The following is an 11824-nucleotide window of genomic DNA, read 5'->3' on the forward strand; positions in this document are numbered from 1 at the left end:
TGTGAAGACTTTTGAAGACTTTTGAAAGCTGAAAAAAATTATTTATTTATGTTGTTATTCTAAACCAATATTTCAAATCTTGGAACAATTTCGGATGAAATGTGTTTCAATTTTTGTAGATAAAATTTTAAACTTTTACAACTTTAAACTTACAAATTCCTATTTTTTCGGTCTTCATATTGGCGGAAATTTTGAAGCAGTTTTTAGTTAAAATACGAATCAAATTAGATGACCACCATTTCATGGAAATTTTAGGAAGCATGCTGAACTATTGAATTAATTTCTCATCAGCAATTGTTTATGGAAAATAAAATTTTCATCAACAAAATTCCTCTGGAAATTCAACTGAGTATTCTAATTTTTCAAAAATCTCCAAAAACAGAGGTTGCTTCAAGAATATTACCAAGGCTTTTTTCGGAAATTCTCCCCAGAACTTCGTTTGAATTTTAAACAGAGCTCCTCGAAATTTTTTCCAGGAGTTCCTTTTCGGGAGTTCCTCAGGAATTCCTTTAGAATTCCTCTATGAGATCCTCTAGAACTCCCATAGGAATTGCTAGAAAATTTCTTGGAAAGTTTTTCCATGTATTCCTCTGAATTCTTCTAGGAGTTCCTCAGGCATTCCTCCGGGAGTTCGTCGAATTTTTCCAGGAGTTTTTTGGGGATTTCTCTAGGAGTTACTCGGGAATTATTCCAGAGTTGCTCGGGAATTTCTCCTTCAGTTGCTCGGAAATTCTTCAAGAGATTCTCGGGTATTCCTTTAGGAGAATTCCTCTAGGAGTTTCGAAAATTCCTCCAGGATTTTCTCGATAATTCTCGGTTTTTCTCAATATTTTTTTTTCTCATTTCTCGATTTTTTTTGGGAATTTCCTCCAGAAGTTCATTGAGAATCCCTCTAGCATTTTCTCGGGAATTCTTCCAGAGGATTCTCGGGAAATGTTCCTGGAGTTTATCAGAAATTCATCTGGATATACCTATGAATACCTCCAGGAAATCGTCGGAAATTCCCAGGAAACTCCTGGAGTAGGTTTTCTAGAGATCAAGAGTAAATCTCGAGGAACTGCCGGAAAAGAACCTCGAAAAACTATGAAGAAATGCTCGTAGAATTCCTGGAGGGATTCCCGAGAAACATGTAGCTCCTCAGAATATTCCCGAGGAATCCCAAGAGAAATTCCCAAGGAACTCCTGGAGGTTTTTCCGAGAAACTTTTTGAGGAATTCCTGAAGGAATTGTCGATGAATTTCTGGAGAAATTCCCGAGGAACTCCTGCAAGAATTCCCGAAGAACTCCTGGAAGGAATTTACCGAGGATTTCCTGTAGAAATTACGGAGGATCTCTTGAAGGAATTCCTGAGGATCCTTGGATGAATTCTAAAGGAACTCCTGGAGCAATTGTTGAGGATCTTTTGGAGAAATTTTCGTAGATTTCCTCCATGGATCTCCTGAGGGAATTTCCGAGAAACTGCTGGAGGATTTTTCGATGATCGTCTGAAGGAGTTCTCGAGGATCTCCTGGAGGAATTCTCGTAAAACTCCTGGAAGAATTACCGAGGAGCTCCGGGAGGAATTTCCGAGAAACTCCTGGAGTAATTCCCGAACAACTCCTGGAGGAATTTACGAGAATCTCCTGGAGGAACTCCTGAGGTTCTCCTGCAGGAATTCCCGAAACTCCTAGAAGAATTCTTAATTCGATTCAATTTCGATTCGATTCGACCTCCTAGAGGAATCCCCGATGAAGTTCTAGAGGAATTCCCGAGAAACTCCTGTAGAAATTTCCGAGGAACTCCTGGAAGAATTGTCAAGGAATTCCCGATAAACTTCCGAAAAAATCCTGAGGAACTCCGACAGAAATTTCCAAGGAACTTCTGTAAGAACTGCCGAGCACTTCCTGGAGGATCTCCGAGGATCTCTTGGATGGATTCTCGAGAAATTCCTGAAGGATTTTTTGAGGATGCTCTGAAGGAGTTCCTGAGGATCTCCTGATGGAATTCCTAAGAGCTCCTAGAGGAATCCTCGATGAATTCCTAGAGAAGTTCCTGAAGATCTCGTGGAGGAATTTCCTAAGAAGTTGCCTAAGAGCTCCTTGAGAAATTCCCGAAGAACTCCTGGAGGAATTCCCGAGGAAGTCCTGGAGGAATTGCCGAGGAATTCCTGTAGAATTTTCCGAGGAACTCCTGGAGGAACTTGTAGAAGAATTCCTGGGAGAATTCTCGGGAAACTCAACTCCTGAAGAAATTCTTGGGAAACTTATGAAAGAATTCCGGTGGAACTTCTAGAGGATGTTTCGAGGAATTTCTGGCACAATTTTTGAGGATCTCCTGGAGGAATTCCTGAGGATCTTTTGGAGGAACTGCCGAGGATCTGCATGAGGACAAGCATGAGGATTTGCTGAGGATCTTCTGCAGGAATTCACGAGGAACTCCTGGGAGAATTCTCGAGGACCACATGGAGGAATTTCCGAGGATGATCTGGGAGAATTCCCGAGAAACTCCACGATGAATTTCCAGGGATCTTCTGAAGGTATTCGCGAGGACTTCCTGGGAAAATTCCCGAAGGAATTCCTAGAGAAATTCCTGGATTTTTTTTTGTGGAACTCGTGAAAATAAATCCGAGGAACTTGTTAAGGAATTTTCGCGAAACTCTTAAAATTGCCATGGAAATTCTGGAGAGAAACATGCATTATTGCTGGATGACCTCACGGTATATTCCTTCATATAAACCTGTGAAGAATATGGCATAAATTTTGACTTCTAACAATATTTTATTCTAAAGCCACAATATGGGGTGTGAAGACATGTGAAGACATTTTAACGTGCCTTGTGAAGATATTTGAAAATTTCACCTGGCATCCCTGGTGACAGTTCTCTTCGGAAAACAAAACAAAGTGCAGTGTTAAAACCCGGTCGTTCCGGTCGATTTTATCGGATTGAAAGTATGAATTCCCTCGCGGAAGTGTTCGCCCGGTTAAAACCGTTGTTCGAAAAAGTGATTCGCGAGCCTCGTCTGGAGGACATCCGGCTGCTGAATGGGTATCTCGGAGAAATCGATGCCGATAGTTTGCAGATCCTGCAAAACGTCTTCCTCCAGCAGTTAGTCATTCTGGTGGATAGTGTCCAGGGCGGGAAGCGGGATGAGCTGAAAGCCGGGCTGATGGAGTGTGTTTGTACAATTTTGGCGAAAACCAAGCTGAGACAGGCGGTGGCCATGAAGACGACGTTGGTGATTTTGCTGAAACAGCTGTACGACGTGAAAGCCGGTCAGTTGGTGCCGGATCTTCCGGAGGAACTCAAGCTGGGAGTTTTGCGAGGGTTGACCCTGACCTGTAAGAACGTTCAGTCGGAACTGGTGGAGGAGGTGTACGTGAAGGACAACCTGAGTCTGCTGTCGCAGATTCTGTTCGTTAGTGTGAGTGTCGTATCCGGCGAACGGTTCCGGAAGTTACGGATGCAGGCGGTGGAGTGCATTTTGGCCGCGATGCAGATCCACGACGAATTCGACTTCTCAGATAAGGTACTACGGTGCCAGGTTGCGGAACTGCTGTTTATAGTGCTTCCGAAGTTGCTGGTAGCGCTGGTGTCCGTCGTGAATGGAGATGAGAAGCAAGGGAAGGCTTTGACTCGGTTGGGCGTCAAAGCTTTGGGACGAGTCCTCGGATTGATATTCGAAGACTACGATGGAAGCCACACAGAAGATGAAATCCGGACGGAGGAGTTTCTCAAGCTTTCGAAGGAGCTGAGCCAATTCGAGGGAGCTGGAGGTGGTCGGAACGTCCTAGGGATGGGCCTGAAGGATACAAAAGCCCGAGAGGATTACTTTAGTAATACCAGTCGAAGCAGGCAATGGCTTCTGGAGGCGGAGAAAAAGGTTGGCCAGGTCTTGGGTACGGTGGCGCATTTGAGGGGAGCGGAGGAAGAGACCATACGGCAGGAGTTCGCCCGGATGAATGCCACGTTGCTGGAAAAGTGTGGTCGGTAAGTAATGAATTTCAAAAATATCGCTGACTGACTGACTGACTGACTGACTGACTGACTGACTGACTGACTGACTGACTGACTGACTGACTGACTGACTGACTGACTGACTGACTGACTGACTGACTGACTGACTGACTGACTGACTGACTGACTGACTGACTGACTGACTGACTGACTGACTGACTGACTGACTGACTGACTGACTGACTGACTGACTGACTGACTGACTGACTGACTGACTGACTGACTGACTGACTGACTGACTGACTGACTGACTGACTGACTGACTGACTGACTGACTGACTGACTGACTGACTGACTGACTGACTGACTGACTGACTGACTGACTGACTGACTGACTGACTGACTGACTGACTGACTGACTGACTGACTGACTGACTGACTGACTGACTGACTGACTGACTGACTGACTGACTGACTGACTGACTGACTGACTGACTGACTGACTGACTGACTGACTGACTGACTGACTGACTGACTGACTGACTGACTGACTGACTGACTGACTGACTGACTGACTGACTGACTGACTGACTGACTGACTGACTGACTGACTGACTGACTGACTGACTGACTGACTGACTGACTGACTGACTGACTGACTGACTGACTGACTGACTGACTGACTGACTGACTGACTGACTGACTGACTGACTGACTGACTGACTGACTGACTGACTGACTGACTGACTGACTGACTGACTGACTGACTGACTGACTGACTGACTGACTGACTGACTGACTGACTGACTGACTGACTGACTGACTGACTGACTGACTGACTGACTGACTGACTGACTGACTGACTGACTGACTGACTGACTGACTGACTGACTGACTGACTGACTGACTGACTGACTGACTGACTGACTGACTGACTGACTGACTGACTGACTGACTGACTGACTGACTGACTGACTGACTGACTGACTGACTGACTGACTGACTGACTGACTGACTGACTGACTGACTGACTGACTGACTGACTGACTGACTGACTGACTGACTGACTGACTGACTGACTGACTGACTGACTGACTGACTGACTGACTGACTGACTGACTGACTGACTGACTGACTGACTGACTGACTGACTGACTGACTGACTGACTGACTGACTGACTGACTGACTGACTGACTGACTGACTGACTGACTGACTGACTGACTGACTGACTGACTGACTGACTGACTGACTGACTGACTGACTGACTGACTGACTGACTGACTGACTGACTGACTGACTGACTGACTGACTGACTGACTGACTGACTGACTGACTGACTGACTGACTGACTGACTGACTGACTGACTGACTGACTGACTGACTGACTGACTGACTGACTGACTGACTGACTGACTGACTGACTGACTGACTGACTGACCATGCTTCTTGGAAAAGCTTTCTAAGCTTCTTTGAAGAAGCTTACTATGTTTCTTTCGCGAATATTTCTGAAAGGATTCTCAGGATTTCGAAGGAAATCCTCTCAGGATTTCGAAGGAAATCCTCTCAGGATTTCGAAGGAAATCCTCTCAGGATTTCGAAGGAAATCCTCTCAGGATTTCGAAGGAAATCCTCTCAGGATTTCGAAGGAAATCCTCTCAGGATTTCGAAGGAAATCCTCTCAGGATTTCGAAGGAAATCCTCTCAGGATTTCGAAGGAAATCCTCTCAGGATTTCGAAGGAAATCCTCTCAGGATTGCGAAGGAAATCCTCTCAGGATTTCGAAGGAAATCCTTTCAGGATTTCGAAGGAAATCCTTTCAGGGAATTCGAGGGAAATCCTTCCTGGATTTCGAGGGATATCCTTCCAGGATTTCGAGGATTTCGAGGGAAATCCTTTCAGGATTTCAATGGAAATCCTTCCAGGATTTCGAGGGAAATCCTTTCAGAATTTTGAGGGAAATCCTTCCTGGATTTCGAGGGAAATCCTTCCTGGATTTCGAGGGAAATCCTTCCTGGATTTCGAGGGAAATCCTTCCTGGATTTCGAGGGAAATCCTTCCTGGATTTCGAGGGAAATCCTTCCAGGATTTCGAGGGAAATCCTTCCAGGATTTCGAGAGAAATCCTTCCAAGATTTCGAGGGAAATCCTTCCAGGATTACGAGGGAAATCCTTCCAGGATTTCGAGGGAATCCTTCCAGGATTTCGAGGGAAATCCTTCCAGGATTTCGAGGGAAATCCTTCCAGGATTTCGAGGGAAATCCTTCCAGGATTTCGAGGGAAATCCTTCCAGGATTTCGAGGGAAATCCTTCCAGGATTTCGAGGGAAATCCTTCCAGGATTTCGAGGGAAATCCTTCCAGGATTTCGAGGGAAATCCTTCCAGGATTTCGAGGGAAATCCTTCCAGGATTTCGAGGGAAATCCTTCCAGGATTTCGAGGGAAATCCTTCCAGGATTCCGAGGGAAATCCTTCCAGGATTTCGAGGGAAATCCTTCCAGGATTTCGAGGGAAATCCTTCCAGGATTTCGAGGGAAATCCTTCCAGGATTTCGAGGGAAATCCTTCCAGGATTTCGAGGGAAATCCTTCCAGGATTTCGAGGGAAATCCTTCCAGGATTTCGAGGGAAATCCTTCCAGGATTTCGAGGGAAATCCTTCCAGGATTTCGAGGGAAATCCTTCCAGGATTTCGAGGGAAATCCTTCCAGGATTTCGAGGGAAATCCTTCCAGGATTCCGAGGGAAATCCTTCCAGGATTTCGAGGGAAATCCTTCCAGGATTTCGAGGGAAATCCTTCCAGGATTTCGAGGGAAATCCTTCCAGGATTTCGAGGGAAATCCTTCCAGGATTTCGAGGGAAATCCTTCCAGGATTTCGAGGGAAATCCTTCCAGGATTTCGAGGGAAATCCTTCCAGGATTTCGAGGGAAATCCTTCCAGGATTTCGAGGGAAATCCTTCCAGGATTTCGAGGGAAATCCTTCCAGGATTTCGAGGGAAATCCTTCCAGGATTTCGAGGGAAATCCTTCCAGGATTTCGAGGGAAATCCTTCCAGGATTTCGAGGGAAATCCTTCCAGGATTTCGAGGGAAATCCTTCCAGGATTTCGAGGGAAATCCTTCCAGGATTTCGAGGGAAATCCTTCCAGGATTTCGAGGGAAATCCTTCCAGGATTTCGAGGGAAATCCTTCCAGGATTTCGAGGGAAATCCTTCCAGGATTTCGAGGGAAATCCTTCCAGGATTTCAAGGGAAATCCTTCCAGGATTTCGAGGGAAATCCTTCCAGGATTTCGAGGGAAATCCTTCCAGGATTTCGAGAAAAATCCTTCCAGGATTTCGAGGGAAACCTATAAATTTCAGTCGGCAGTCCGAAAGGCCACTTATGAGGGCCTCGGTCAGCACTCACCTGCCGGGGAAGAAGGGCCAATATAAATTTCAGTCGGCAGTCCGAAAGGCCACTTAGGAGGGCCTCGGTCAGCACTCACCTGAACTGCTCCAAAACCGATACCCCAAGATTTTCAGTAGTAAAACTACCAATTAAACACTTTTTCTATAATAATTTCTAATATTAATTTATTTAATCTAACAATTTAACTTTATAATTTAGTTTTTTACAATTAGCACTAGCAGAAAGCACGCGTCTGGTTCGGTTGAAAATTTTCACATATGTATTTGAATTTCTGCTCGCATGCTTTGATCGCGAGTCGCACGTTGGCATGGTAACCGTGGACGACGTCGCCGCGCCAAGATACCCGAGCAAAACATTTAGTTGCAGCTACTGTTGGCAACAAAACCCTTCCAGGATTTCGAGGGAAACCCTTCCAGGATTTCGAGGGAAATCCTCTCGAGATTTCGAGGGAAATCCTCTCTGGATTTCGAGGGAAGTCCTCTCGGGATTTTGAGGGAAATCCTTTCGGGATTTCGAGGGAAATCCTCTCGGGATTTCGAGGGAAATCCTCTCGGGATTTTGAGGGAAATCCTCTCGGGATTTCGGCGGAAGTCCTCTCTGGATTTCGAGGAAAACCCTCTCAGGATTTCGTGGGAAATCCTTACAGGATTTCGAGGGAAATCCTTACAGGATTTCGAGGGAAATCCTTACAAGATTTCGAGGGAAATCCTTACAGGATTTCGAGGGAAATCCTTACAGGATTTCGAGGGAAATCCTTACAGGATTTCGAGGGAAATCCTTACAGGATTTCGAGGGAAATCCTTACAGGATTTCGAGGGAAATCCTTCCAGGATTTCGAGGGAAATCCTTCCAGGATTTCGAGGGAAATCCTCTCAGGGTTTCGAGAGAAATCCTCTCAGGGTTTCGAGGGAAATCCTTTCAGGATTTCGAGGGAAATCCTCTCAGGATTTCGAGGGAAATCCTCTCAAGATTTCGAGGGAAATCCTCTCAGGATTTCGAGGGAAATCCTCTCAGGATTTCGAGGGAAATCCTCTCAGGATTTCGAGGGAAATCCTCTCAGGATTTCGAGGGAAATCCTTTCAGGATTTCGAGGGAAATCCTCTCAGGATTTCGAGGGAAATCCTCTCAGGATTTCGAGGGAAATCCTTTCAGGATTTAGAGGGAAATCCTTTCAGGATTTAGAGGGAAATCCTTTTAGGATTTCGAGGAAAATCCTCTCAGGATTGCGTGGGAAATCCTCTCAGGATTGCGAGGGAAATCTTCTTAGGATTTCGAAGGAAATTCTCTCAGGATTTCGAAGGAAATTCTCTCATAATTTCGAAGGAAATCCCCTCAGGATTTCCAAGGAAATCCTCTCAGGATTTCGAAGAAATCCCTCTCAGAAGAAGAGATTTCCAAGCTTCTTTGGAGAAACTTTCTGAACTTCTTTGGAGAACTTTTAGAATTTCTTTGGAGAACTTTTTGAACTTCTTTGGAGAAGCTTCCTAAGCTTCTTTGGAGAAGCTTTCAAAGCTTCTTTCTAGAAACTTTCTATGCTTATTGCTAGAAGCTTTCTAAGCTTCTTTGCAGAAGCTTTCTAAGCTTCTTTGCAGAAGCTTTCTAAGCTTCTTTGCAGAAGCTTTCTGGATTTCATTTTAGAAGAAAGTATCATAGCTTCTTTGGAGAAGCATGCTAAGCTTCTTTAGAGAAGCTTTATAAGCTTCTTTGGAGAAGCATGCTAAGCTTCTTTAGAGAAGCTTTATAAGCTTCTTTGGATAAGCAGAAGCTTTCTAAGCTTATTTCTATAAGCTCTCTAAGCTTATCTTTAGAAGCTTTCTAAGCTTCTTTGAAGAAGCTTTCTAGGCTACTTTGGAGAAACTTTCTTAGTTTCTTTTGAGAAGTTTTCTGGACTTTTTTTAAGAAGCTTCTTATGCTTTTCTTTAGAGAAGCTTTATAAGCTTCTTTGGAGAAGCATGCTAAGCTTCTCTAGGGAAGCTTTATAAGCTTCTTTGGATAAGCAGAAGCTTTCTAAGCTTATTTCTATAAGCTCTCTAAGCTTATCTTTAGAAGCTTTCTAAGCTTCTTTGAAGAAGCATTCTAAGCTTCTTTGGAGAAGCTTACTGACTGACTGACTGACTGATTAGGTATACCTAATGATACAGGATTTAAGCTTTGGTTTACAAAATATCTATCACTTTCCAGGAATATGCCAACATGCTCGGTATTCTTCCTGCAATCCCTTCTGGCACTGTGCCAGGATGAATCCGAAAAAGTTCGCGCCATCTGCCAGGGAGCTCTCTCGTCTACGCTACGCTCCGGTATCTGTTTCGGAGACACCCGTCTCGATGAACTTTTCTACGAATCCCTCAAGACCATCCCTAGAAGTATCTACAGAGGCGAAGAATCGGAACAGGTCGCTTGCTTCCGGTTGATGAATGGGTACCTAAGCTTCCTGACGGATACCCAGCTCACCACCATCATGTCTAATCAGGAAATTCTCAACCAGCTGGTCATGATTCTGGCAGCCGGTGCCGAGTTGGATCAACCGGAGGAACTCGTTCGGCGGGAGTACGTCTCCTATCGTTTCGAGTATGTACCAGTGGAAGCCAGGCTGGATAAGGAGAAGCGCGAATCGCGCTGGATTGTCCTGAGGAACTTCCACGGTCAGGATCGAAGCCGCGTCTGCTTCTTAGAAGTCCTACGAAGCTTGCAGACTCGACCGGATACATTATCTACCATCCTGAGCTACATCCTCGAGGATCTTTTCACCACCAAAGTGAACATCAACGGTTACCTTTTCCTGTTATCGGAGTTAATTCCTCCGGAAGTCAGCCACCCTTCGCTTCAATCTCTTTTCCGTAACGCTTTCTCCGAAATCCTCCAGAACTATCACTGGCAGGTCGACCTGGAAGAATCCACCCAGATATCCGACCTCAAGTTCAACATCCTTCACATCTGCTTATCCCTTCGACTGGTGTCCCGCTTCTGCCGGCTTTTCCGGGACGATTTCCGGTGGCAACTGTACGACGTTCTGCGGCACACTCTCCCTCTCTCCGGAAGCAATCTGAACTGCGTCAACGAGGCTGCGGAAATGACCCTGGACGCGATGGCCACCACCCTCGGATTCGCGTCCATCCAGGAGCTCATCCACCAGAACCTGGACTACATTTCGCAGTACATCACGCGCTGTTTGAAGCGACCGGGCACCTTCCCGGAGGGGGTCCACATACTGGAATCGGTTCTGCGATTCGTTCCGTACGAATCCTCCGATGTGCTGGAATCCACCATAAGTCCCATAGTGATGGCCATCCTGGAGGGACACGACCAGCGCATGGCGACGGCACGGATCCTCTGCTTGAGGGTGCTGCAGATTTTCGTTCGAGCCATCCGTTATCGGTATCGGGTGGATGATGAATCGACAAAGATGGAGAATGACGCGGAACTTGATGGTAAGTGTTGGATCATGCCAAAGTTAGTAAATTTGTTAACCTTCTCGCTCTCTTCCTGATCAGAATCCAAACTGGCCGAAAAAATCGAGCAGCTCAAGAAGGAAATGGACCAGAAGTTACCAGATTCGGGTGCCACGATCGAAGAAGTTCCCAACGACAACGAAGACGATGGTTCTGCCGAACCGGATCCTCAGGAAGACGAACCCATGGAACCAGACGGGCCCTACCAAAGCGAAGAGGACAAGCTACCGCCGCACATCCGCATTACGGTCAAGATCCTGACGGTGAACTTCAAGTACCTGTCGTCGAGTGTGGTTGAGGAACGGGTCGTCGCCCTCGGGACGCTGAACGAAGGCATCTTCCTGCTGGGTGCTCACGAAAACCAGCTGCTTCCGTTGGTGCATCAGATTTGGTTCAACTTTGCGGAACGGTTCGCTGATGCCAGTCCGGTGGTCATTAGCTGTGCGTTCGACTTGCTCGTCAGTTTGGGTCAACTGGCGAAGGATTTCATCCGGAAGAGGACACTGGATGACGTTCTGCCCCGACTGAATGCATTTATGGTGTCCAATGTGGAAGCGGATTTCAGCGCCCTGCAGACGTACAAACTCCAGCGGAAGATTCTGACGCATGGCCCGTCGCTGGTCAGTTCGATGAAGCTGAATGAACGCCAGCTGGACGAGGTGCTGAACGTAGGTAAGCTTTATCTTGTGAAATCGCCTCGACGAGAGCTTCAGCAGCTGGCGAGGGAATTTTTCGATCAGCTTGCGCGGTATGATCCCGGTGCCGTGTTTGTGAAGCTTCTCGGGTGTGGATCGGGGAAATAAAGTTATTGTTGAAAGATTGTAACGGCGGACGTTGATCAAGAGAAAATCCTGTGCGCCAGGTCCGCCCCTCCCGGTGATTTCGAGATGGCTCTTAACACCTCGGTGTATGTGTCCTTCTCAGCCTTGAAGACAAGCGCGTCGTTCCGCTTGCTGGCGGATTTAACATTCTTTCTCAAAGGATTCCTTTTTCCTATAGTATAGTATAGTTGGCTCCGGGTCTTAGGGTTTGGTTTCCT

At 46.2% G+C, this 11824-nt stretch overlaps 1 protein-coding gene across 1 annotated transcript; it reads left to right on the forward strand.

The window, feature by feature from the left end:
* The first annotated feature begins 2861 nt into the window (after positions 1-2861).
* Positions 2862-11605, forward strand: LOC109414624 (TELO2-interacting protein 1 homolog). Its single transcript, XM_019688456.3, has 3 exons — positions 2862-3966; positions 9518-10764; positions 10828-11605. Exons 1-3 carry the CDS (start codon positions 2930-2932, stop codon positions 11586-11588), a joined length of 3045 nt encoding a protein of 1014 aa, XP_019544001.3. The 5' UTR covers positions 2862-2929; the 3' UTR covers positions 11589-11605.
* Positions 11606-11824: the final 219 nt, after the last annotated feature.

This window comes from Aedes albopictus, chromosome 1, assembly GCF_035046485.1.
Source record: "Aedes albopictus strain Foshan chromosome 1, AalbF5, whole genome shotgun sequence".
NCBI classification, from domain to species: domain Eukaryota; kingdom Metazoa; phylum Arthropoda; class Insecta; order Diptera; family Culicidae; genus Aedes; species Aedes albopictus.

Coding starts and splice junctions, on each gene's coding strand:
- LOC109414624 (XM_019688456.3), top strand. CDS start 2,930: ATGAATTCCCTCGCGGAAGTGTTCGCCCGGTTAAAACCGTTGTTCGAA. Junction 3,967..9,517: donor TTGCTGGAAAAGTGTGGTCG/GTAAGTAATGAA, acceptor ATCACTTTCCAG/GAATATGCCAACATGCTCGG. Junction 10,765..10,827: donor GAATGACGCGGAACTTGATG/GTAAGTGTTGGA, acceptor CTTCCTGATCAG/AATCCAAACTGGCCGAAAAA.